General features: G+C 42.0%; 1 protein-coding gene across 2 annotated transcripts in view; it reads left to right on the top strand.

The window, feature by feature from the left end:
• Positions 1-24919, top strand: part of AQP9 (aquaporin 9) — a 35362-nt gene extending 10443 nt beyond the window's left edge. For both annotated transcript variants that reach the window (XM_084641732.1, XM_084641733.1), the window contains exons 2-6: positions 7114-7240; positions 10656-10793; positions 15405-15523; positions 17933-18150; positions 23470-24919. In XM_084641732.1, the coding sequence (XP_084497858.1) occupies positions 7114-7240; positions 10656-10793; positions 15405-15523; positions 17933-18150; positions 23470-23671 (804 nt within the window). In that variant the 3' untranslated portion in view covers positions 23672-24919. The remainder of the gene's footprint in view (positions 1-7113; positions 7241-10655; positions 10794-15404; positions 15524-17932; positions 18151-23469) is intronic.
• The last annotated feature ends 375 nt before the right edge of the window (positions 24920-25294 follow it).

Here is a 25294-nt window from a genome sequence, read left to right as displayed (position 1 = left end):
TCTTTCGTTTATACTGCTATCACCGCAGTAGCTGAGCAGCTTACATGTGAGCTTGCCAGCAATACAAAAGACCCTAGTGGAGTCTCTGGCTCTTCTCCCATTTCAAAATTAAAAAAAAAAAAAAAGGTCTGGGGTATTTTTTTAGGAGTTTGTGGGAGGGGCAGGGAGGTGTTGGGGTTTTAAAAAAAATTTAGTTGGTTGATTTGCATTACAGCTATGTTCCTTTGAGTGTTCTTTAATTGACTAGATTTCCATGTGTCAAACGTTTGAGCAGGTCAGAAATGTCCACTGTTCCTTTGTCTACATTCATTTTAGAAAATGAAGATTTGGAATAGATTCGGCCCTTGATACAAGAAGGTGCAGATCACACCCTGCAGCACTAGCAAGGCCTCTGATGCCCCTTGGAAGAGGGTAGCAGAATTAACCCTTGGGAAGGGCTGTTGGTGTTCTCACTGCCCCTCTTCTTTGAGGCGTTCACAGGTCAGGGACAGCTTCAGGGCTACTCGACACTGGAAAGTTAGGTCGACCTAGCTATGTCGCTCAGGGGTATGAAAAATTCATTCCCCTGAGACACATAGGTAGGCTGACCTAAGCCCCGGTATAGACACAGCTAGGTCAATGGAAGAATTCTTCCATCAACCTGGCTACTGCTTCTTGGAGAGGTGGGTTTACTACAGTGACAGAAAAACCCCTTCCATCGCGGTAATAAATGCTACGCTATAGCACTACGGCAACTGCAGTTCTAACCTAGACATACCGTTAGTTTCTAGGAGCACTCCACCAGAACCCAGCTGGCAGAGGCTGTCAAAGGCACGTCCAAATCAGCACATCGCCTGAGAACCTAGCTATACCCACTCCCAGGCCAGTGACACCACTTTATGGGCTGTGCTGGTGTTAGGACCCAGGGACTAGAACCCAAGTCTGCAGAGTCTAGGGCAGCTGATATTCCCACAGTGGCACTGGGAGGCCATGCAGAGGCACAGCTAGGGAGCACTGTGGAGAGTAAGTGCTGCAAAAAGCAGTGCCCAAGAGACCCAGAATGACTGTACCTTGTGGCCCTCTGACTGGCCAAGTACCCCTACTTAGCTGCAGGGGTTGCCCCAGGAAGTTGTTGGGGCAACCACACAGACTTTGGCCTGCTGGAACACCAGACTTCGCCTCATCTCCTGATCTCCATCTCTGACTCCAGCCTGACTTCAACCCTGATTGCTGCCTCTCAGTTCTAACCTGGTACTATCTCTGATCTCCAGTCTCTGACCCTAGCTTGACTCTGACCCTGACTCTTGTTTATGGGACGTGGCCTTGAGATTGCTCCAACTCCTCCCACGCGACTCCCATCCCTGGTGGGCAAACCTCAGCTGCGACCACCTATGCCCTTGTCCCTTACAACCGGTTAGCCATGTTCCCCACCGCAACCCAGCAGAGGGCAGGTTGCAGCCATTTCATCTGCTCACCTGATGGACTTTCTGAAATCCTATATCCTGATTTTTCCCTGAAAAATCCTAATCAGCCAGGGGAATATGGCTACTGCCTTAAGGATGTCACATCAGACAGTTTTCCCCTACAGATGGTCCTCCAAGCTCCCAACAGGTTCCCATGACAATCTTTCTGCTTCCACGCACTCAGAATGGATGAAGCTAGGATACAGCAAGGACTCTCTCTCCTGGGATGATAGGACTTTTAGCCTATTGTACTGCATTGCATTCTGGGGCATCTCAGCCTCAAAGAACCAGATGCAGCTGTAGAATAATCCAGACAAATATTAAAGAGGCCCACCTTGCCTAAGAAAGAGGGAGAAGGCATGTTGCCTGCCAACAGAAAATGCCCGCCGATGGTTGCAGAGAAAGGTAGGAAGGCGGGTCTGGTGTCGGAAAGGGGCAGCGAAGCGGTCCTACCTTCACAAAGAAATCTGCACTGATAGTTTTACTGCATTAGAGTGATCCTTGGAGCAAGCAAATGTGCGTGTTAACATGTGGCTGTCCTCTGAAAAGTGACTAAAACAGACACTATTATTTTTCAAAGACTTTCAGATTAAGAGTGCTTCATGGACAAGTTAAAAGATGGGTTTTGTAACTGCCACCTCTGGGATCAGCCTGAGTTTGTGCCGAGTTCTTTCCTTCTTGTACAATATCAGCAGTTGTAAAGATTCTGAAGACCATATTCTGCCCTCAGTGACACCTGTGCCGCTCCATTGTAGGCTTGCACAAGTGTAACTGACTGGAGCTTACTGCACAGTTCTGATGATGATGCGCAAGATACAACAGAATGCAGCTCATTGTCTAAACTGCGTTGGCTCTTTGCAGCTAACAGCGGTAAAAAGCAATAAACTTCGTTTTGGCAAAAAGAAAAGGAGGACTTGTGGCACCTTAGAGACTAACCAATTTATTTGAGCATGAGCATCCGATGAAGTGAGCTGTAGCTCACGAAAGCTCATGCTCAAATAAATTGGTTAGTCTCTAAGGTGCCACAAGTACTCCTTTTCTTTTTGCGAATTCAGACTAACACGGCTGTTACTCTGAAACCTTAGTTTTGGCACTACAGGAAGTAGATCTGACTCTGAATACACAAGCAGCAACTCTGTTGAGTAAAGAGATACCATTCTTATATATACTTGAAGTATTGCACTTTAAGAGGACTCAGACACTATAGCCTCTATAGAAAATAGATCCCTTATTGTTCTGGACTTGGACCTTTCAGAAAACCCTTTTTCATACCAGAAATGCTATTATATACATTTTTGCAGAAATCCTGACTATCACACAGATGGAGGCAGTATGCTCTCAGTCTCGCCAATGTCTGGGAAAGTTCTACAAGCTGCCAAGGAGTAACAAGGATATTATGCTTAAAGGAGCCCAATTGTTTTCCTTCCCCTGATGTTTGTCATATTACCCAAGACAAAGGAAAGGCTTCAATGTCTGAGACGCGAGCTCTTCTGCCAGAGAATGTGTAGACAGCCACCCCACACCCAGCCAAACTACATGTTATTGAAGACAATAATCTTGTTTGTTTTGGGACAAAAAGAGTCAGCCCTGAAGCTACTGGGGTAAATATAAGCAGATGAGGCTGCAGACAACTGGAAGCACAAGATAAGATAAAGGTATCTGCCCTCAATTACACTCAGGCAACCCCCACTGATTTCAATTGTTTCAGTCAATGAGATTGCATGGGTGTAACTGAAGGCTGAACTTGGCCTAGAAACTTAAAATATTGAGTTACAACATGCTGATCTAGTCCAGTTTCAGCTCAGATTAGTGGAGGTTACCAAGATATTAAATTGCTGCTCATGTAATAATATTATGAGGTGGTATCTGCAAGCTGAGCTCCTGGTATGCATATAATGGACTGTGCCCATGATAGTCAGTACTCATTCACTGCGCATGGGCAAGCATTACACATACACACTGGGCAAGGTATTGACTGCCTGGGCTGCACGTGCTAATTTCAGTTTGTGTGCTTGCTTCTGTGGGTGCCGTTAGTTGCAAGCACAAAACCAGAGGGGCTAGAGCTGAAAGCTTGGCCCAGGGCATGGCTACGTATTTAGAAAAGATAGCAGTTAGCACTCCCTGCCCTCCCTCCCCCATCTCCTTCCCCACCCCAGCTGTCTCTCTCACACACAGGCTGGGTCACATTTTCAAGAAGGTGGTCTCTTTTCTGAGCCTGCAAAACCTGTGCCCAGCCATTCACTTGAGGGATACCAACTGACTGAGCGCAAACCGTACCTGCAGAAAGGCACATAGGCACCATAGCAATATTGGGAACTTTTTGTTACACTTCCAAGCTGTGTCATTCACTAGGTCTTGCCTGGTGCAATTTCTCAGATATCCCCTCTCCAAAGTCTGAAGAATGAGGTAGCTGCAGAGCACAATGCTTTACTCATCCTCTACCAGCTCTGGTCCCATCAACTATTCCACTACCCCAGTCTTGTGGTCTAAGTCTCGAGTTGCTTCAGTTCAGGCATATCAGTTCTTGCCAGATTAAAGAAACGCCAACATACGAGCCTGGACGACCCAGGTTGTAGCTAAAGACAATAAAACTAGTCAGATTTAAAAACAATTAAAATGCCTTTTGTTTTGGTTTTTGTTGTGCGTGTCTAATCATTAAGAGAGAATATACATTACAGAAGTGTTCCACTCCTAGCATAGCATAAAGCAGACTGAAGCATGGAATTGGTCGGTCTGCTTCACAAGATACAATGCTATAGCCTACGCTACTGCTTTCCAACACAGTAACCCCATCTATAAAAAGTATCCTGGCAACTCTAATGCTCTGGCACCACATAATGCTTTGTTTGCTTGTGAGCGACCTATAACTTGTAAGCAACATCTGCCCCTGCGTAGATGATGCAGTCGGAGACAGACCGGCCCGGCCAAAGGCTTTTTGCTGGTATAGTAATGTCGGGGGGTGATTTTTTTGGCAACTAGCAAAAGCCCGAGTGTAGATGCAGTTATACCAGGATAACTGAGATTACACTTGGGGAACCTGTACAGTATATGCTGGAAGAAGCACTTTTTTTGCTGGTATAAACTGCATCTACACTGGGAGGCTTTGCCTGATAGCTACACGAACAAACCTTTTGTAGTTTAGAGTAGGCCTAAGGCAAAATAGGCTTTTACTGCTGCTCTGCTTAGCTTCTGCAAAGAATCTGCATCACACTCACAATATGCACTTCTCTAAGAACAAATGTATTTACATTCAGACAGAGAGTTAGCAAGACCATCTGCAACGCAGCCATCTGGTGGCTCCCAATAACATTACACCAGTGATTGAAGAGAGGTGATTAGCACGAGCTAATTTGGCATCACTTTTAAGTAAAGATAAGAAAGTGATCATTCATGAGGCGCAAGAAAAATTAGAATCCCATACACATGGACAGGTAGAAAATGAATATGCACATGAATATGAATCACCAACATAATTAACATTAAGAAAAGGAGGACTTGTGGCACCTTAGAGACTAACCAATTTATTTGAGCATAAGCTTTCGTGAGCTACAGTTCACTTCATTGGATGCATTCACTGTATTTTCCACTGAATGCATCCGATGAAGTGAGCTATAGCTCACAAAAGCTTATGCTCAAATAAATTGGTTAGTCTCTAAGGTGCCACAAGTACTCCTTTTCTTTTTGCGAATACAGACTAACATGGCTGCTACTCTGAAACCTGTAATTAACATTGTTCAAGATAATCCCAGTCACACCCTAACAAGGAGTGAGTCAGACTGTGCTCTGGCTCCTGAGGCGCTACTATCCAGTGAGCCCTAGCCTCTAGATACAGATGAACATGCTGTGAAATGGAAGTGCTCAGGCTGTTGATAACCACCCATTCTAGGGCCCTGGGCCCCAGTTCAGCTGTGGATCCCTAGTCAGCATAGCACTGAAGTGTGTGTTTACATTTAGGAATGTGCTTAAAGGGAGATTTTCAAAGGCACAAACTGACTTGCGGTGAGAGCTGGGTGCCTAACTGCCTTTTGTGACATTCACAATCTTCCCTATTGGTTTAATGTGGGGCTTGAGCATGTGCTTAAAGTTAAGCATAAGCTTAGTTCTTTGCTGACTCAGGATGGACTTAATCACTCTAAGTGCTTTGCTGAACTGGGATCTTGATGAGAACCAGCGTAAAATGTAAATTTGTTAACCTAGTGAGAATGCCCCCATGTGAACTGTTGGAGAACCCTCATTTTAATGAGGTGCCATGTGGAGAATGCAGAGACAATGAAGCACTCATGTGAGGGCTTCCGCTTGCCCACACATCCAAGAACAGGGCTAAGATAAAATATTCACAAGTGGGCAGATTTTCAAACCGCTCAGTACAGAGCAACTCCCCTTTGCTCTCAATAGGAGCAGTTGGGTGCTGAGCACTTTTGAAAGGGTAGGCATAGGTGTTAAAGGAAAGAGGCACTCATTAGTGAACATGTATAACTATTTATTTTTCAGGCTGTTTGCACAGGGAAACAGCAAACAGGTAGATCTATTTGGCTGATTTCTCCAGAACTTTCTCCAGCTTGTCTCCTTCCAACCTAGGCCCACAATGTAATTAGTCCTGGTCTTTCATTCTTGTTTCTGACCTTCATTTATGTAACGCTGGATCTTTCCAATCATTCCAACCTCTTCTCTATACTGTCCTGTCCATTTTATGGACACCTGGCATTTTAAATAGTTTTACATGATATTCTAGCAATTCACATTCACACAGAGTGTTGTCTGATCTCAAGACAGCATTACATAAGCACACGATAAAATCTCCAGAGATTCCTCTTTTACCTGCTGGTTGAACAGCGTAATCCAGAGTTTCAAAATGAAGTGACATGCTATGAAACTGTTGCGATATATTTCACAATTTTTATCATCATTTTCTCATTGTTTATAATAACCGATTGGAACTGAAATCTTCCCAGACAGAATGATCTTCCCCAATCAGCACCCATCCACTGGAGTGGACTTGTTTGTTTTGGGAGGTGGTCTTCAGAAAGGGCAGCATTAAAAGGATTTAGTCTGAAAGAAAAGTCAAAATCAAAATATAAACTTGAACATGTTTTACACAATAAATCAAGCTGAATTTTGTGAGGGTGGTGCACTCGAAGGTGTGTTCCTTTCCAGTGACACTCAGCCCAAAGGCTCTTGTGCAGGCTCCGCACTGGGCTGAATTTCACCAACAGAGTTCAAAAGCATTTTCATGGGAGAGACCATATAAAATACTATGTATATGCAACATAAGTTGACCTAGGAGGCAAGAGCTGGGTTTGCTGCCTTTTAGTGAAGCAAGAAGAGAAATGTAACATTGTCATAGCACTTTGTCTTCCAACCTAGACATTCACTTTTATTCCATGAATACCAGATCCTTCTCTGTTATAATCTAGGACATTGGTAGATAAAATTCCTACCCACAACAAGCCATGCTTTCTGCCACTGAATTGAGGGAGATGCAAAACCAATGCCCAGCACAATTGAAGTACTGGTTGTCCACATGCCATTGATTTCAAACACTTGCAATTCTTCACCAACATGCTTCCCTTGCCATTAAGGCAGCACGCAGGAGTTACAACTCTCCAGGAAGATCTCATTTACCACTTGGCGCCAGCATGCTCATGTTTTATCTTTCCCTTATGAACTACAGGCACTCGGATGTGGGTGTGTTGCCCAAGACGTCCTTAGCCGAGGGGCCATGGGCGGGACTATAACAGTAGCCGTTGGATTTGCAATGGCAGTCACCATGGCAGTGTATGTATCCGGGGGCGTGTCTGGTAAGTCTTTTTTTTTTTTTTTTTTTTTTTTTTGTGTGAAGCATGCATACCACAGCTTTCACAGATTTATATATAGTCTAGTTTCATGGTATTCTTATCAGATACACATTTAGCAACTTCAGGTTGCTGTCTGCACCATTATAGCAGAGCGTAGATCAGATCTTCCATTAACCCCATCCCTCCCCACACTTTCCTTTTTCAGTATTTAATAAATTCAGCCACCAGTTTCCATTCTGAACCTAAACACATAACACTAAGGCCCCTCAGAAACCTGGTACTTACAATAAGTGCTTTGCACCAGGTCAGAAAACAGCCAAGCCATTGCCCTGAGGTTTCCTCAACAGAGAGGGCTCCCTGGATAGCACAGGAGCCATGTTAGGGTAATGGCCAGGAAAAGCTGATAGAGTCTAGCGATGCCCAGCTACTACAATGATTCCCAGCTGGGCACAAGTTAGAGTGACCCTGAAGTTGCTCTAACTTGTACCACTAGCCAGCCCTACGATCAGGGATGTATAAAAGTGACATACAGATACCTTTGCCATCCCCTTCCCCATGTCTGCAGCACGGGGAGCCGAGCCAGACTACAGATCTAGGTCTCACGTCAGTAAAGTGTCTACCTCCTCCTCCCACCCCCAAGATTTGTAAAATAATGTCAGTTTGGTCACTTTTAAGAATCAGGCATGACAGAAATCAATAAAATAATAATTCTCTTCTTGTACTGAGAGACTTTCCCTTTGTTTCGCTGTCTACCTTTGAGGTAACTCAGTACAGTACCAACATGCAGCACATTTATACCTTCCCATTCAGCTCTGACCAAATTGATCCTGGGAGCGTTTGTATACCTGCTTTCAGCTCGAGTGTTTATTCTGAGTTAGCTCTCGCCCCTAAAAGGGAAGCTTGGATTTTTTGTCTATAAGCAAAATTAATTGCCAGTGAAGAGGAGACTGCCATGGTTAAAGTTAAAGGGTTCCCTTGCCCTCTAGTTTCGGTTGAGGAAACTGTGACCACTGATAAAGAGGGGCAGTTCAGCCTAGCAATAAGCATGTAAATCTAGTTGCCTTGGAAGGAATTGCTGTGGCTGTTTGTTTTCTCCTCTCTAGTGTGTTTTTACGCAGACAATACATTGAGATAACTGACTGAGAGGATGTTTCTAGGTTCATACCAAGAAGCGGTTCAGTGTATTGTGAAACAGCCAGATCTCATTACCTCCACTCAGACAGATAAGTCAATAGTACCACACCAGCTTAATTTGATAGTACAATATGTCGGAATGCTGTTCTAATCTGAGCAAGGATTAACTACGGCTGTTCCTTGTGATGTGGATAGGGTTCAGTTAGGTCTTCCAATGCAGCACTATGAAAATAATCTGGAAAGCACATCTCACTTTTTGTACCTTTAAAGGATATTCATCTGAACCTGTCTAAAATATATGGGGCTCGACTGTGGCAAGGTTGCAAAGCTTTTTCTTTGAGAAGGGATTCTGTATGCAGCAAACTTTCTCTAGGAAAGACCAGATGTGTCAATAGGATGCGACAACCCAACATCTAATGATTTGTATATGTAGTAGAATATCTGCCTCCACATAGCCTCATTAATAAACCCTATGGCTCACTGGAATCCTGCATTCCCATGGCTAAGTGCTGCTGACATCCTTCGCATTGGTACTTTAGGAAATTCTAACTCCCTGTATCATATGGTTAAAGGTCTGGATAATCTGAGCTTTCTTCTAGATGCCATTTTAAGGGAATTTCCCTTTTCCCCACCATTCTGGGGCTGTCCACATCCCTGTCAATGCCCTGAGAATTCCCCTCCCCACACTTTTTCCTCATTTCACTGTTGATGCTTCCCCATCCTTCTGGCTGAATTAGAATGGAAATTACACTTTCCAAAGCCTGTCAATGCTGTTATTTCGTCATTTGAAGGAGCAGCAAGTGGCTCAAAGACCAAGAATCTTGAATCTCCCAAGTCAGTGGTAAATCCACCCAGTAGACTAGCCCATTGCAGATCTAATTTTATCAGCCATTTCTAATGAGCTCCTTTTCCAGGTTATAAGCATCTCCCCTGCATGTACTCGCTAAGAACAGGTGGGGGATTGTTGAAAGAAAATAAAATTCTTCCTTTCAGATAGAGTAAGGAAAAAGAAAGAAAAGACAAGAACATATGAAATTCCACATGAAGGATTGTTAAGTTCCAATCCATCTATTAGCTCTATGATGAAGAATTAGAAGAATTCATTCCAGATTGATGCCACTAGGTGACAGTTTTGGAAAGGATACAAGGGATGTCTTTATCCTACTTGTTATCTGTGTTTATCTGTTCACATGTCATAGGTGCTTATGTTTCACAAGAAGATAACACAGTGCAAGTAAACATGGAAATAGGAGAGAGACACCCTTTCTCCATTGCTATCCTTTGACAAAGGTCACTTTCTTATATACATATTATCAAAGACAAAGGCCATCATGTTTCTTACCTCAATATATCCCTGAATGTGGCTTTACCTGGAAGTTACCACATGGCATGTTCTACATTGTAGCAAAATCCAAATTCATCATATTTATATTTTAGATATCTTGAAGTCTACTTATTACAGTAACTAGAAATATGCATTTCTTAAGAATCTACTGCACATCCAGCAATAATGAGGTTTACAAAGGCATTCAACACTTTTCCCCAATGCGGATGAAAAGGTGTTGAGGGAAGTGGATAATACATGACATAACAAACAACATGATTCAGATGTTGATAATGAAGTTGTTACAGTAAACTCAGCTACTGGAGAAATCTCGTCCTTCCTAAATATCTGGGTACTTACATGGTCCCTGTCACAAATGCATCTGAGCATTTCCGAAATATTTAAAAATAGATCCCTCTGCGTCCACAGGGTCACCCCAGCAGCCCCCTGACCACACGCCCTCCTGAACTCAGCATAGGAGTGTGGTGAGGGGCAAGAGTGTGTCTATTCACTGGTGATCCCTAGATTCCAGATAGCCTCTAGCCAGCACACCTGAGCAGTCTGAGGTGATTTTACTTAATGCCAGGGAAGGCTCAGTTCCCATCCAGCCCCAGGATCAAAGAGGGCAGCATAAAGATGACTTAATGCCACCTTCTCCTGAGTGCAGCTCAGATGTAGCCCAGAATCCAGATCAAGATTAGCAGCATGACCAAGTCAACATTACTTCTTAATCTTAATAAATGCTTGGGAAACAGAATGAACAGTCAATAACATTCTAATGAGACGCCCTCCCCACAAATACTGAGAAGAGTGAGCTGTAGCAAAATAACCCCATTGCCGAGCAAACCTAGGCACATAGTCTAGTGTTCAAAAGTGCTCACATTTTTACAAACACTCCACCTCCTCCTATTTCTCTGTGTTGTCTATATTATCGGTATTATTTTGTGATTTATTTTTCAGGTGGTCACATAAACCCAGCTGTTTCATTAGCCATGTGTGCAACGGGAAGGTTGAAATGGACCAAATTACCTTTTTATATATTAGCACAATTCCTGGGAGCATTTGTTGGAGCAGCCGCTGTCTTTGGGATTTATTATGGTGAGTATATAGTAGACACACCTATAGGACTTGCTAGAAGTAAGGAAATCTCTGAGACCCTAATGCTTTGATGAGTTCCAAGCAGGCACAGAGGTCTGCCACACACCGTTCATTGTGGGACTGGGGCCTATGTCACAAAAGAGAAAGGAAGAACTAAGGGGGAAGGCTCTGACCTCCCAAGTGTTCGACAACACTTACATTTCAGAAAACAGAAAAAGTTCTGAAATGTAGGAAAAATGACTCATTCTTGGGAAATTAGATACTCTAAGAACATATTTTTTCTCACAAAGACTTTTACTTATTTAATTCTTAGCATGTATATAGGGCTCCTCCTCCTCCAAGGACTTTAGAAATATTAAAGGACAGATCCAACAGCCCTTATGTGAGTAACACCAATGGTGTTCAGTGAGACTTCAGAGTAGGAGATGAAGTCCCGCCTGACTAAATCTCATACCACCTCTTTGAGCTAGGTATTAACCCTATTTTATAGATGGAAACTGAGGCAGAGGGGTTAAGTGGTCACATATTAGAGGCAAGACTAGAATGCAGGAATTTCTGACTCCCCACTCTGTCTGGGCCATATTGTGGTATGATAGAAAAATAAAATGTCAGATTGGATATTTATAGGCTTCCCTGGCTAGATAAATCCTCCAGGATTAGGTCATTTCTTTAACCTCTGATTTTTGTTTAAAAGGACTCACGCCATGCTTCTGTGGTCCCATCCTTAATTCTGTTGATCTCTGTGGGTGTTTTTATTTCATTAATGCTCTTTTTCTTTGTTTTCTGCTACTGTCTCCTAGAATCTAGGATTACAGGAATTCTCTTTTCTCCCATTTCCCTAGGCCCTGTACTATCTCTCTCCTTTAGTCCTCATTCAATCCCTACATCCATATATGCGCCTCCCATTATACTATTGCTTGTAATTCCTGAAGCCAGGTAAACTCTTCCAAAGCACCAAAGTGACTTAGGAGCCCAAGTCTCATTTTAAAAAAGTGATTTAGGCACTTATGTGCTTTTTATCATTTTACCCCACATCACTTGCCTGTGCTATTTTCTTTCACCACCAATGATGTCCCAGAGAGAGATGATACTTCACACAACAGAATTCTGTGATAATTTGACTGATGTACATATGGAATTTTTAAAGATATACAGAATTAAACAAAAGTAGGGCACAGTTAAAAAGTTTTCTTTTCCCTTTTTATTAGTAGATAGTTGTGATGGAACCATCCACCAATGAGAAGGAGGGAGCCCGAGGGGGGAAAACTAGTCAAGAGCTAACCCAAAAGCCATTCACAGTTAAACTAATCTCAACTCCACACAAACCTAAAACAGAAAAAACAACCATGGGGTGTAGATGGCAGAGTTGTTTTTTTTTCTTTAGCTTGGCCTTTTATTTCAAAAAGTAGAAACCTGGGCACTCTTACCTCTGAGAAGTTTCTAAAACCATTTTGGGTCTCCCCGGCTCTAGCCAAAGCCAGCAATACTTACCAGTGACCTCCATTATGATATAGGTGAGACTATTTCTATGCTCACATAGCATCACTTGAAGGCAGGAGTGTGGCACAGAAAGCAATGCTCAGTTTCTTCTCATTGTTTGTTTTTCATGGGTGCTTGGTGCTGGTGATCCCTTCCTTAGAATCACAGAATATCAGGGTTGGAAGGGACCTCAGGAGGTCATCTAGTCCAATCCCCTGTTCAAAGCAGGACCAATCCACAACTAAATCATCCCAACCAGGGCTTTGTCAAGCCTGACCTTAAAAACTTCTAAGGAAGAAGATTCCACCACCTCCCTAGGTAATGCATTCTAGTGCTTCACCACCCTCCCAGTGAAAAAGTTTTTCCTAATATCCAACCTAAACCTCCCTCACTGCAACTTGAGACCATTACTCCTCGTTCTGTCATCTGCTACCACTGAGAACAGTCCAAATCCATCCTCTTTGGAACCCCCTTTCAGGTAGTTGAAAGCAGCTATCAAATCCCCCCTCATTCTTCTCTTCCGCAGACTGAACAATCCTAGTTCCCTCAGCCTCTCCTCATAAGTCATGTGTTCCAGTCCCCTAATCATTTTTGTTGCCCTCTGCTGGACGTTTTCCAATTTTTCCACATCCTTCTTGTAGTGTGGGGCCCAAAACTGGACACAGTACTCCAGATGAGGCCTCACCAATGTCGAACAGAGGGGAACGATCATGTCCCTCAATCTGCTGGCAATGCCCCTACTTATACATCCCAAAATACCATTGGCCTTCTTGGCAACAAGGGCACACTGTTGACTCATACCCAGCTTCTCGTCCACTGTAACCCCTAGGTCCTTTTCTGCAGAACTGCTGCCTGGCCATTTGGTCCCTAGTCTGTAGTGGTGCATGGGATTCTTCCGTCCTACGTTCAGGACTCTGCACTTGTCCTTATTGATTTCTTTTGGCCCAATCCTCTAATTTGTCTAAGGCCCTCTGTACCCTCCAGCTTATCTACCACTCCTCCCAGTTTAGTGTCATTTACAAGCTTGCTGAGGGTGCAATCTACGCCATCCTCCAGATCATTAATGAAGATATTGAACAAAACCGGCCCCAGGACTGACCCTTGGAGCACTCCGCTTGATACCGGCTGCCAACTAGACATGGAGCCATTGATCACTACCCGTTGAGCCAGACAATCTAGCCAACTTTCTAACCACCTTATCATCCATTCATCCAGCCCATACTTCTTTAACTTGCTGGCAAGAATACTGTGGGAGACTGTGTCAAAAGCTTTGCTAAAGTCAAGGAATAACATGTCCACTGCTTTCCGCTCATCCACAGAGCCAGTTATCTCATCATAGAAGGCAATTAGATTAGTCAGGCATGACTTGCCCTTGGTGAATCCATGCTGACTGTTTCTGATCACTTTCCTCTCCTCTAAGTGCTTCAGAAATTGATTCCTTGAGGACCTGCTCCATGATTTTTCCAGGGACTGAGGTGATGCTGACTGGCCTGTAGTTCCCTGGATCCTCCTCCTTCCCTTTTTTAAAGATGGGCACTACATTAGCCTTTTTCCAGTTGTCCGGGACCTCTCCCGATCGCCATGAGTTTTCAAAAGGTAATGGCCAATGGCTCTGCAATCACTTCTTCCTGGTCAGGCAGGGTGCCAAGGTGGCAACTTGTTTTTAGATAGTTAACACGCTACAAACTCACAGACAGAAAGTTATGAATCTCCCGCCCCACCACATGGGCAGTGGAGGGTGGCAGACTGGCTGAAGCAAAAGGAAGGTGGAGCAAGGGAACTATTCAGGCAGGTTTCCATGGCCTTGGAGCCCAGCCCAAGTTTGACCCAGTTCTAGTAAGAGCTCATTCCAGGTTAGGATCCAGGCAGAAAATCTGGAAAGCTGGATCTTTAGGACCAGAATTTTGTTACCTCAAATTTTATAAGTCAAATTACAGAAAGCTTTACATTAAAATACCTTATTTTGATACATATAATGGATTCCTCATTTCTTTCCCCACAACACCATACTACAGCTGTAGTGTAACAATAAGATATTCCCTTCTCAGCCAAGATTTTCAAAACTGAGGGGTGTTTTGGATGTCTGACTTGAGACACCTTAAAGGGACCTGACTTTCACAGGGTGGGTGCTTAGCACATGGTGATAATCAGGTCCCTAAAAGGTGTCTCAGGTTTAGCACCCAAGAATCGATCACAAGTCACTTTAAAAAAATCTTGGCCATCATGAAGACCAATGCTAGAAGTGGTAATACTTTACGTACAGATAAAAAGATAAGAGAGAACTAACCGTGTTCTGTCTGCTATTTAAAAGAAAAAGTACGTTGGATGACTAGGAAAATGAGAGAGCCATTTCTTTTAGGCTTTAGCCCTTCTTTTAGAAGGGACTATAATTTGGGAAAGGAATGCAACTCTGAAGACATTGGTAAACACTAAATTAGATAGAGAAATTAAGAGTAATAAGGCACCAACTCCCATGCCACCAAGCAGGGCCTTCCAGGAAGCTGAGCTCTTTGGCTGGGGAATGGCCACATCTGAGAGAAGTGACTCCCTTTTCCACGCTGGCAGATGTTCAGGTATCAGAAGAAATTTCTGGCAGTTGGTTGAAGTAAAGCCCTCACACAGAGCAGGGAATGCAAGCTCTTTTGGGGCCAGAGATCTCTCAGGAGCGTTCCTTCACCCCAGCAAGGAACTGTATAACATAATATAATGAAAAAAGTAATGTGGCATTATTCCCTGGCTGCTGGTAACCTGAATGGTTTTACAACAGTAAAATCAGAATGCTGCTGAAATCGGATATCTGAAGATGTCATGTCAGGTCTAGAAACATTTTGCAGAACAATATAAATGTTTTCAAGACCAGGAAACTTTCCCAAGCACTGGTTTGGGGCAGCAATCAGAAAGAAAGAACACATGAGCCTGGATTTGAAAGATGGAACGTAAGAGACAAGAGGTGCACTGCAGTGCCTGAATGCACAGGAGCAGAAATGAGACACTGTGGAGGTGGTTTTATCATTCCTCAGCCATAAATAAAACAGGATTCAATAGTTTCCAAATGAGAATGTGATGTGCAATTCCCACTGTATGTAATGTTGATAAGTAAGCATAACCAGGCAATGGATATGTTTTCTGTAGATGCATTCATGAACTACAGTGGTGGAGAGCTTATAGTTACAGGATCTAATGCAACCGCACATATTTTTGCAACCTATCCAGCTCCACATCTGTCCCTGATAAGTGGATTTGCAGATCAAGTAAGTACACAGAGAAAAACAAAAAAACCTAGTCTTGTTACATTTGTTGTCTTGATTGTAGAAACAAAATGTTGAAAAACATAAAATTGGCCAATAAAAAAACCCAACGATTAAAATTCTCACAACTGTGGCCAAGTTTATCATTTTGGTCACTCCTTGTTATGCATTATAGTAATGACAAGATATGACCGTTTGCAGAGAGAAAATTTCATTCAGATTGCAATAGGGTGACCAGATGCCCCCATTTTATAGAGACAGGCCCGATTTTGGGGTCTTTTTCTTATATAGGTTCCTATTACCCGCCACCCCGTCCCGATTTTTCACATTTGCTGTCTGGTCACCCTAGATTGCTAGCAAAACTCTTTAAAATTGCTCTTTCCAGCTGTGAGAGCCATGTTAAAACCCAGGTAACAGCTATTCTTATCCACACAGTCTTTGGAATTCTTCTACTATTTTATGTTTGTCAGTGTATTGAGCCAGATCCTCAGCTGATGCAAATCAGCACTGCTCCCCTGTCTCCAGGGGAGTACACCAATTTATACCTGCTGGGGTTCTGGCCCATTTGGTACATGTATGTTATCCCTTGCTAAATAGCAGTTTACCCCTAGAACCACAGTCATTTATTTCTTACCTTTAACTCCCTCATAGATGCCTCTTCACCCCACTCCGCACAAATTTTTGATGATTAAAGAAAAATTGAGAGGATCCACCAGAGCTATCAAAAGAATGGAAATTCCATTTGGTGAAGGATTTTGAAATTTTCAAAACATGGCTTCATTTCAAATCTGAACAAACCCTGAACATTCCAAAATTCTGTGCAAAAGAATTTTTTTAAAAAATTGTAGTGTATTGATCAATATTTTGCAACAAAGTAAATTTTTATTTTATATTAAATACATGACATGCCAAAAAATTTCAAAATGAAAAGTCATTTCAAAGCAAATAAATAAATAAATAAATAAATAAATCTTTCCAAAAATGTCTACATTGGATGTTTTGACACTGTCAGAACTCTCCCACCCCTCCACCCACACAGGTTTTTCTCCAAAATAAAATTTGGGGACATTGCCCAATTTTCCAACGTATTTTGATTTTGTCGGAACTGTCTTTTCTCACAGAAAACTGTTTTGTCAAAGTTTTTCCATGCAGCTCTATTAAAAATTATGTCATAAATCATATGCACAAAGGGCCCAAATTAAGGTTGTACAGGCAATGAAAATTCTGGCATTTCCTAACTTTTGAAAACTTTTGAGTGCTTAACTTAGTAAACATATTGTTCTTTAAATGTAGGTTTTGGATGTAATACCAGAATAAAGGTTCTCTCACTCTCTTTTTTTAAACTGTAAATTTAGGGGAGTAAGCTGTATCTGCATAAGTCACCTTTATACTGGTATATAAAATTTACCAAATTAGGAGTTGTACTAATTTAATGATATCAGTAAAAAATATCACACTCTTAACCAAAATAGCTAAATTACTACAAAAACCTGATTGTAGATGCGTCCTCAGACACTGGGGGACTTCTCTCTTTCTCTCTCTCTCTCTCTCCTGCTCCACTTGTTCAGGCTTGTAAACAAATCTTGCCACTTCCTTCTCTACATTTCTAAGATTTGCCCTTTGCTTTCTGTTTAGACAGTCTCATCCTTTGTGTCTATGTACACACACACACTTTACATAAAGTTAACTAGAATCAAGCAGAGCTACTTGTGACTGTATGAAGTACTCAGTGGGTGGGAAAGGTGATTTTTCTTCTTCAGAAGCATCCTAGACAGCAAGTAAAGCAACCCTGGATACATTTCCAGGTAAGCACACTGGGCTGACTAATGCAAGTTTTGCCTGTACAGAGTCTGCAGGATTAAGCCCATCATCAGCAAATGGTTCTGTAGCAACATTTTTAATATGCATGGATGTTGTGTTTAAATAGTCACTTTGACTGATTATCAAAATGTGCAACAGGGACTCTGAGCAAAGCAGAAATATGAAGCAATTAGTTTTGTGCGGGCAAAATCATTGCATAAAGGAATGTGATCTACCAGGTACCAGCAGCTTCAGTTTACATTGCATTTCTCTGCTTGCATTTTTCAGTATTTTTTTATCTATTATTGCTCGGGCACCTTTCTATTATGTGTTTGCAAATGATGAACATTTGGGTGGAGTTGGATTTTTTTTATTTTGGATGCTTACTGCTAATAAGGGACAAACCAGACCGTATTCCTATCACCTTGAACTATAGGGACAGTGGGATCACAACTGGGCTGCTCTGTCCTCTCTCCGTAGTGGAATGAATCTGATCATCAAATCCAAACTTCACCAAATTTGGGGGAAGTTCAGATTCTGATCCAGAAGGCCCCCTCTTTATTTAGAGCTTATATATATATTTATTCAATATATTTTCTTTTCATTGGACAGGTGATGTCAACAGCTCTTCTTGTTCTGATTGTCTTTGCTATTTTTGACACCAAAAATATGGGCGTACCAAAGGGCTTGGAACCAATTGCAGTTGGACTTCTTATCCTTCTGCTCACTTGTTCTTTGGGAATGAACAGTGGCTGTGCCATGAACCCAGCGAGGGACCTAAGTCCAAGGATTTTCACAGCTATAGCAGGATGGGGTTTTGAAGTATTCACGTAAGTAATTCTTGCATCAGTGGGATGTGAATATATCCCTGTTAAGTGTTCTGCTGAATGATTAAGACCCTGATCAAGCCTGGTACTTCAGCACATACCATACTCACCTGCATATGAAATAATCCCAGTGAAGTCTATTCATGTACTTGAAGTTTGACATGTGATAAAGTACCTTGCCTTAATGAGATTTTCGGCACATCTAGAAAATAAAACTTGCATTTCCTCAAAGACCAGGTACAGTTTCAGACAGACTCTCCTAAAATAGTATGGGGTCTCAGATAACACTGCAAATAGCATAAAGGAAATGCTTTCTTCTCTCACGACAGTTTTCATAAAGAACAAAAACTGCTGTAGAGAGTCAGCAATTAGTACAGTGATAGGTGCACTAAAAGCCATAGCTAGATCAGACAAGGTGGGTGAGGTAATGTTTTTCATTGGACCAACTTCTGGGGGTGAAAGAGACAAGTCTCCGAGCTTACACAGCGCTCTTCTTCAGGTCTGGGAAAGGTAAGAAAAACTCTGTGTAAGCTCGGAAGCTTGTCTCTTTCACAGAAGTTGGTCCAATAACAGCTATTATCTCTCCTACCTTGGCTCTCTAATATCCTGGGACCAACCTGGCAGCAATAATGCTGAAAACAACATAAATAGATCAGGCTGATTTGGACTGTTATTTGAAAGTTGAATGCATGTAATTGCAGAAATATGAAAAATCTAAAGGCCTGATTTTTAGGTTGTGTGATGCCTCCTTAGTTTCATGTTTCAGCATGCACTCTCAAATCCCTGGTTTGTACACACTGAGCTGGCTAGGCACACAGTTAGCCATGTGCACATACCAAAAGCAAAGCTCACCTGTAACCAGTTGTATCCAGGTGCCTCTTTTGTACATACACAAACAGCACTGTTTTCAAATGTTTCTTCAGGAGCAGGCTCCTCTGGTTGGTTAGTTTTGTATAGCTAATTATTTACAGGTAGGAATCCCAAGTACTCACCACAACTGCTTAAAGCCCGTAGATATCTACAGGATAAATATCCAGAGCACCTAATAGTCCATACAAAGACATTTAATACTACTACACAGCTCTTATGTAGCAAGTTTTCTATCCATAGATCTCAAAATATTTATAAAAAGAGGCCAGTATCATTACCCCATTTTCCAGACAGGGAAACTGAGGCACAGAGTGCCTGTGAAATGACTTGCCCAGGGTCACGCAACAGGCCAGTGGCAGAGCTGGGAATAGATTCCAGGTCTCCTGAGTTCCAGGCCAGTGCTCTATCCACTGGACAATACTGCCTTCTAAAAAATGGAGCACATGCAATGTAAGATTTCATATCCGGGAAAAAAACTTTCATTATAAATAGGCAATTTTGCTGGAGAAGGTTGGGAAGCCTTGTCATACAGTAATCTAATCATAGACTCCCTAGGAACTCCCCTCTCCTCATATGAGGTGTCATACACATTTATATTTTAAAATCTACAGGAAAACTATGCTGAGAAGAAAATGCATTCGTTACCTGTTTCAGATCATTTCTGCTAGTGTTGCTTGGGATTTATAGTCAGGTGGGAAATATATCCACACTGAAAAGATCATATTGAGCATTTAAAAGGGAGAGCACAGAATGTCTGGCAGCAGATCTTTGAAACCACAAGAAAAAATAATCTGAGCAGTTTTAGAGACATATAAATTAAGTAGGACATCTTCCTCTCTGTCCTCATTTACCCTACAGCTGTAACTGGGGAACCAGTTACAACATGCTTGTTCCCTTACCCATTTACAACATAGTTCCAAGTTGGAGTACAGAAAGTTACATAGAGTGTTACATAACTGGGCTAAAACTTAGGTACAGTATGTTGGTTGCAGACTACAGATAAGGTCTTGAATATGCTGAAGTTTGAATAATATTGTAAGCAGGTCAGTGGCAGGATTTCTATAATCATTGTGGACAGATTTGGTTTTGCCTAACCCATGTTAGAAATGTGTTGTCAAACCATTCTGTATATTTCAGAGGGGGACAGAGAGGGTTGTCTGTAGTACAGTTTGGATAACTTACTCAGACAAGTAGGTCCTATTGAAGTCTACTGTCTCAACAGAAAGCCAAAGTTTTCAAGTTTATCCCTCTGAACAGGGCAATAATGCTTAACAGCCATGCTTAAACATGGTTTCCACTAACAGTTCTGGTTACAGTGGGGGAGGGGGGGCAGAGATTCAGATACAAATGCTCAACCTTGCAGTTGATTAGCTGGCAGGTTAACAAAATGTGAAGAGGTGATGAGCGACATTGCTACAGATGAGTATTTTGCTACAATATCTGAAACTATCTAGCAGCAGTGGAATTTTCCCCCCCCCCCTGTGTTTATCATACCTTCCTTTTTAACCAGGGCCCACGATGATTCCGAAAGGCTAGGTAAGCACGCAGTGTTTCCTTTAGAGATATTAGCATTTCACTGACTAGCAGACTGAAAGTTCTGTATGAGCTGTGCGGCCAGTACTGTTCCTTTCAATATTACATCTGCAGTGTATTTAGACTCCCCTGAAACTGCCTCTGAATTCCTTTAGAGAGACAAGGTGGGTGAGGCAATGTCTTTTATTGGATCAACTTCTGTTGGAGAGAGAGACAAGCTTTCAAGCCACCCAGTGCCCTCTTCAGATCAGAATTCCTTTGTGTTGGGGTTTTTTTTTAGTTATATTGTGTAGTAATAGTGCCCTCTGGTGGCTAGCTGCAAGAGATCAGTCCTGATATTTCCATACTGAAGCTTTAGGGATTTATCATCTATCAACTTCTCCTATTTAAAGGTTATAGGTAGCACTCAGATATCTACTGCCTACACACATCTCTGTTGACATGTCTGGTTTGAATGATGCAATTACCAAACAGCATTAACTAAAACCAGTTCTGTTCTGGAGAAGTCCAGAGGAACTACATAAGGCAGTGATTCCCAAACTTGTTCCGCCACTTATGCGGGGAAAGCCCCTGGCGGGCCGGGCCAATTTGTGTACCTGCTCCGTCCACAGGTTCGGCCGATCGCAGCTCCTAGTGGCCGCGGTTCATTGCTCTAGGCCAATGAGAGCTGCTGGAAGCGGCGCGGGCCAAAGGATGTACTGGCCTCCGCTTCCAGCAGATTTTCTGCTTTGCCCAGTTTTGGGTGTAGCAAAGTGTGGAGCTATTACTGAGCTAATTACAGCTCCCCAAAGGACCACGAACCAGCTGGAGATGACCAGAGTGCAGTGTATTTCAGCCACTCCTGCTCCTCACCTATACCATGCTCCCTGAGCCAGAGGCTGCAGAAAAGAAAGCATAGGCATCAGCTTTGTCAGCTCTGCATCCACTGTGTTCTCTTTTGCCCTGAGCTGCAGCAGAGGTAACTACCTGCAAGCTCCCTTAGTCTTCAGTTGCATGAATAAAGTGGACAGAATGTGTCCCTTTAGTAGTAATGGTAGAGAAAATACTTTATCATCACAAAGACATAATTGGATGATTTCCTTCTGACCTGGCAGCACAGCTGTATGCTGGGCAATAGGAGAACTAAATGTGCATCAATGGAGCTAAGGGATGTCACAGAGTACTTGTCTCTGTTTCAGTGGAGGATGACAGAAGGTAATGGCAACTCACAAGTCAAGCATGTCCTGATCTCCGTTTAGTTTTGGCATCAGCTCCAGGGCAACTGCTCTTGCACCCTCCTAGCAGGAGGGAAAATGCCAGAACTTCAGTTGTCCAGTGCAAGTAAGGGCCATAATTTAGAGAAGATAAAATAGAGAGCACCAGGGTCCCATCTTCACTGGCTTTGTTTGGAACAGCGACATGCACACACATGCAAGACACAGTTGGAGTTTTGCATGTGTAGATCAACGGCACAAAGACTACTGAGTACACCTTGTCACAGCAATCCAGAGCCCAGACGGCCATTCAAGTCTGAGCAATGAATGGAGCCAAAACTCAGTGGGACAATGTCAAGGACTATTTTGTACCCTCTAGCAAGATCTTAACAACTCCAAAGGAGGAACTCCAGACTATGGCATAAAGACTGAGTAAAGGAAGAATAATTTCATGAAATGGACATTGTGAAGACTGCAACAAATACCACTGTACTTGTACTGTGGCTAAACATAAATTCACTTCCACATAAAATTATGCTGTCATGCACTGAGCAATTATTTATATAATTTTAAAATTAGATTTGCCATTGTTTGTAGTAATCTCCTAGAATCGTCTTCCAATAAAATCCTTTCTCAAATTAATTTATCTTTTTGTATTTGGGGAAAATACGTTCCCTCTTCATTTCCAGTATGCATTAAATGTAAGTGACTCTTTTCTCCTTGAGAATCACATCTTCAATTGATATATCATGTTATTGAGCCAAAACAGCTCATTATACCAGCAGAGTTGAGTATATCATCAGAGCTCCGGGACCAGTGCTCAGAATTAACTGCTGCTGTTAAGTGAATATGTCTAGGATACACACATATAGTAGCTTCCTGTATTACCCATAGACCCAGCCCCATTGAAATCAATGGCAAAATTTCCATTGACTTTAATGGAACCAAAATTTCACCCTTAGATTCTACAAGGGTTTCCATCAGGGTACTGCAATTATAATACGGCTCAGTTTTAGGCCAGCGTCTTTTTTAACTATTACTGAAAGAAAACCTCACACCTTAAAACAGAGATAATAAACTTCCTTACGAAACTTGAATCTTGACCACTCTAGTCAAGCATAATATACTTTACACTTTAGTATTTTAAACTATACTTTTCAAGACACCCATAACATACTACGCTTCTCAAGCAAAATATTATATACTATGTGAATATAGGGCCTGATCCTGCAAATCATTCCTCATGTAAGCAGAAAAATTGAGACATACCTGTGCAATCATCACACTTGATGTTTCCAGCTGCCCATTAATGTGTGTTCATAATCTGACAATGTAGTGCACAAAATGTGTGTCATTTAATTTCACTACAAGCCAACAAATTTCAGCTTTCCCAAATTCCCCATCTGCTAAGGGTCTGGTAGTTAGGAAGCCTATTTTCTAAAGAACATATACAGTAATCGACCTATGGCCCAGGCGGTTGTTAGTATATTTCAACCAGAGTGTGCGCAGGAAGATAATGGTTGTCACCAATCTACAGAAACATTAGGTCAAAGTAAACATTTACCACAAGATATGATACAAAAACCTCACTGTGATAGGCATTCTAGCTATACAAAATATTGCAGTAAAGTCAATACCACCATACAGTGTTTATAACTCAGCTGCCAAACAATAGATACAATATTAGCAACACAGTGAACCATAATTCTGTTTTTCTTTCTTACAGGGCTGGAAATAACTGGTGGTGGGTTCCTACGGTTGCACCTATGATGGGAGGAGTAATTGGAGCTGTTACCTATATTATTTTTATTGAAATTCACCATTCAGATACACAGCTGGAAGAAGACACGGATATGTATGAGAAATATGAACTTACCAATATGGAGAAAGAAGAAAGAATTTGCGATCAGCACCCTGTTCGGATTTAAAGCAGAATGACTGTATAGGCCATTCTGCAAAAACTGTGCCTCAATTAAAGTACACACTTCATAAGTTACATGTGACCTGCACAGAAAACAAAGTCCAAAAAGAATTTCTTCCCCTGAAGCAGATTATTTCAAAATCTGGGACTTAAATTACTTACTTGCTTCAGGGAAAAAATTGCTGTCTTTTTTTCTGTGGTTTTCAGGTCAAGTTTTCTCCTCGATGAAATTGTAATGGGATGATACACTGACCTGCTAATTCAATCCATACAATCCATAAGTCAAGTGATCTAATTAACCATTAATGGATGAGGCACTGTGTCACAAAACTGCCTGCACAGAGATAGTTAAGTGGTCCAGTGCTGCATTATCATGTAAAGAAACGATTTCACTCATTACAGCCATTTATTAAAAAAAGGCATGTGCTGAAAAGATTATGCGTTAGGAAAAATATCAGAATTGCCCGAAAGTTAATTGAAGTGGTTTGTACCTAATTTTGTATCTGGATATTAACTGGACAGCTGTGAAAGGATATGCAAGTGGTGAGGATTGAGAAAAGATAACATGTTGACAAAAGGTGAGAAATCTCTGTCTTGAGCTTTAGTCCAAAAAGACAATATTGATACTTTTGCTCAGCTTCTTCATAGCCATAATGCTCCAAGTAGGTTTTCAAACCCTTTGATTAATCTTAATGGAATCTATTTAAAACCGAAACTAGATTATTCATCCAAATGTCTCTTGCTGTGTTCTCTGGGTGAATTTCATCCTTGCGCAGAGGGCCAGCAGCACAACGCTTACGCAATGCAGAAAAGTCCTATGCACTACTTACGTTCTTAAGAGGCCTCGTGTGGGCACTCTGTACAGGCCTCGTGTGGGCACTCTGTACAGGCCTCGTGTGGGCACTCTGTACAGGATGAATTTCATCCTCTAAGAGGGAGCAATTTTTTGTTTTGGTAGCTTCAAGTCATCTCACAAAAACAGTCATTAAAATTAAAAATAGGTCCAAAGCCAGACCCTAGTTTCAAACTGCACTGAGCTCTGAGATCCAGACTGAGTTCAAATCCAGACAGCGTGCTCTCTCTCTTGAATGAAGATGGTTAGATGTATTCTACTTCCACACTATTTAGCTTATGCTAGTTAGTATCATTATCAAGTCCTCACTTTGAAAATCCAGTTTCCTGTTTTATCAATGTAAATTGAATGTGTCAAATTAGCTCAATGCAATCTCTAATTTTTATATGGCTGTTGGTGGTGATTGTGAATAAAGAGACTTCATGTTCAAAAGCCATGTTTCAAAAGTCGGTTATCAGCTCTATTCACTCATTTTAGGATATTATTGTTCCCTATTTAACGTCAATCCATCCTCTAAATCCACAACATTTTCTCCGAAGTATCTACACTGGGGAGTGCAGAACTCTTTTTATGGCCAGCCACTCCAACAAATGACAAACAGAGGTGGTTTTGAAAATAACGTGGCCAGAAGCCTTCTCCCAATTTCCAGAGGGCAGGTCTGTTACTCCCCCTCCTTGACATAATATGCCAGTAAAAATCAGAGGCCCAGCACATGGCAGCAAAAAGGTAGAAAATCATCTGATCAGACAAAAGCTTTATTTGAATTTGGATTGTTGA

The sequence above is a fragment of the Lepidochelys olivacea genome (genome assembly GCF_965140295.1).
Source record: "Lepidochelys olivacea isolate rLepOli2 genome assembly, chromosome: 10".
NCBI classification, from domain to species: Eukaryota; Metazoa; Chordata; order Testudines; family Cheloniidae; genus Lepidochelys; species Lepidochelys olivacea.
Note: the sequence above shows the minus strand (reverse complement) of the source record. Positions and strands in the feature narration are given on the sequence as shown.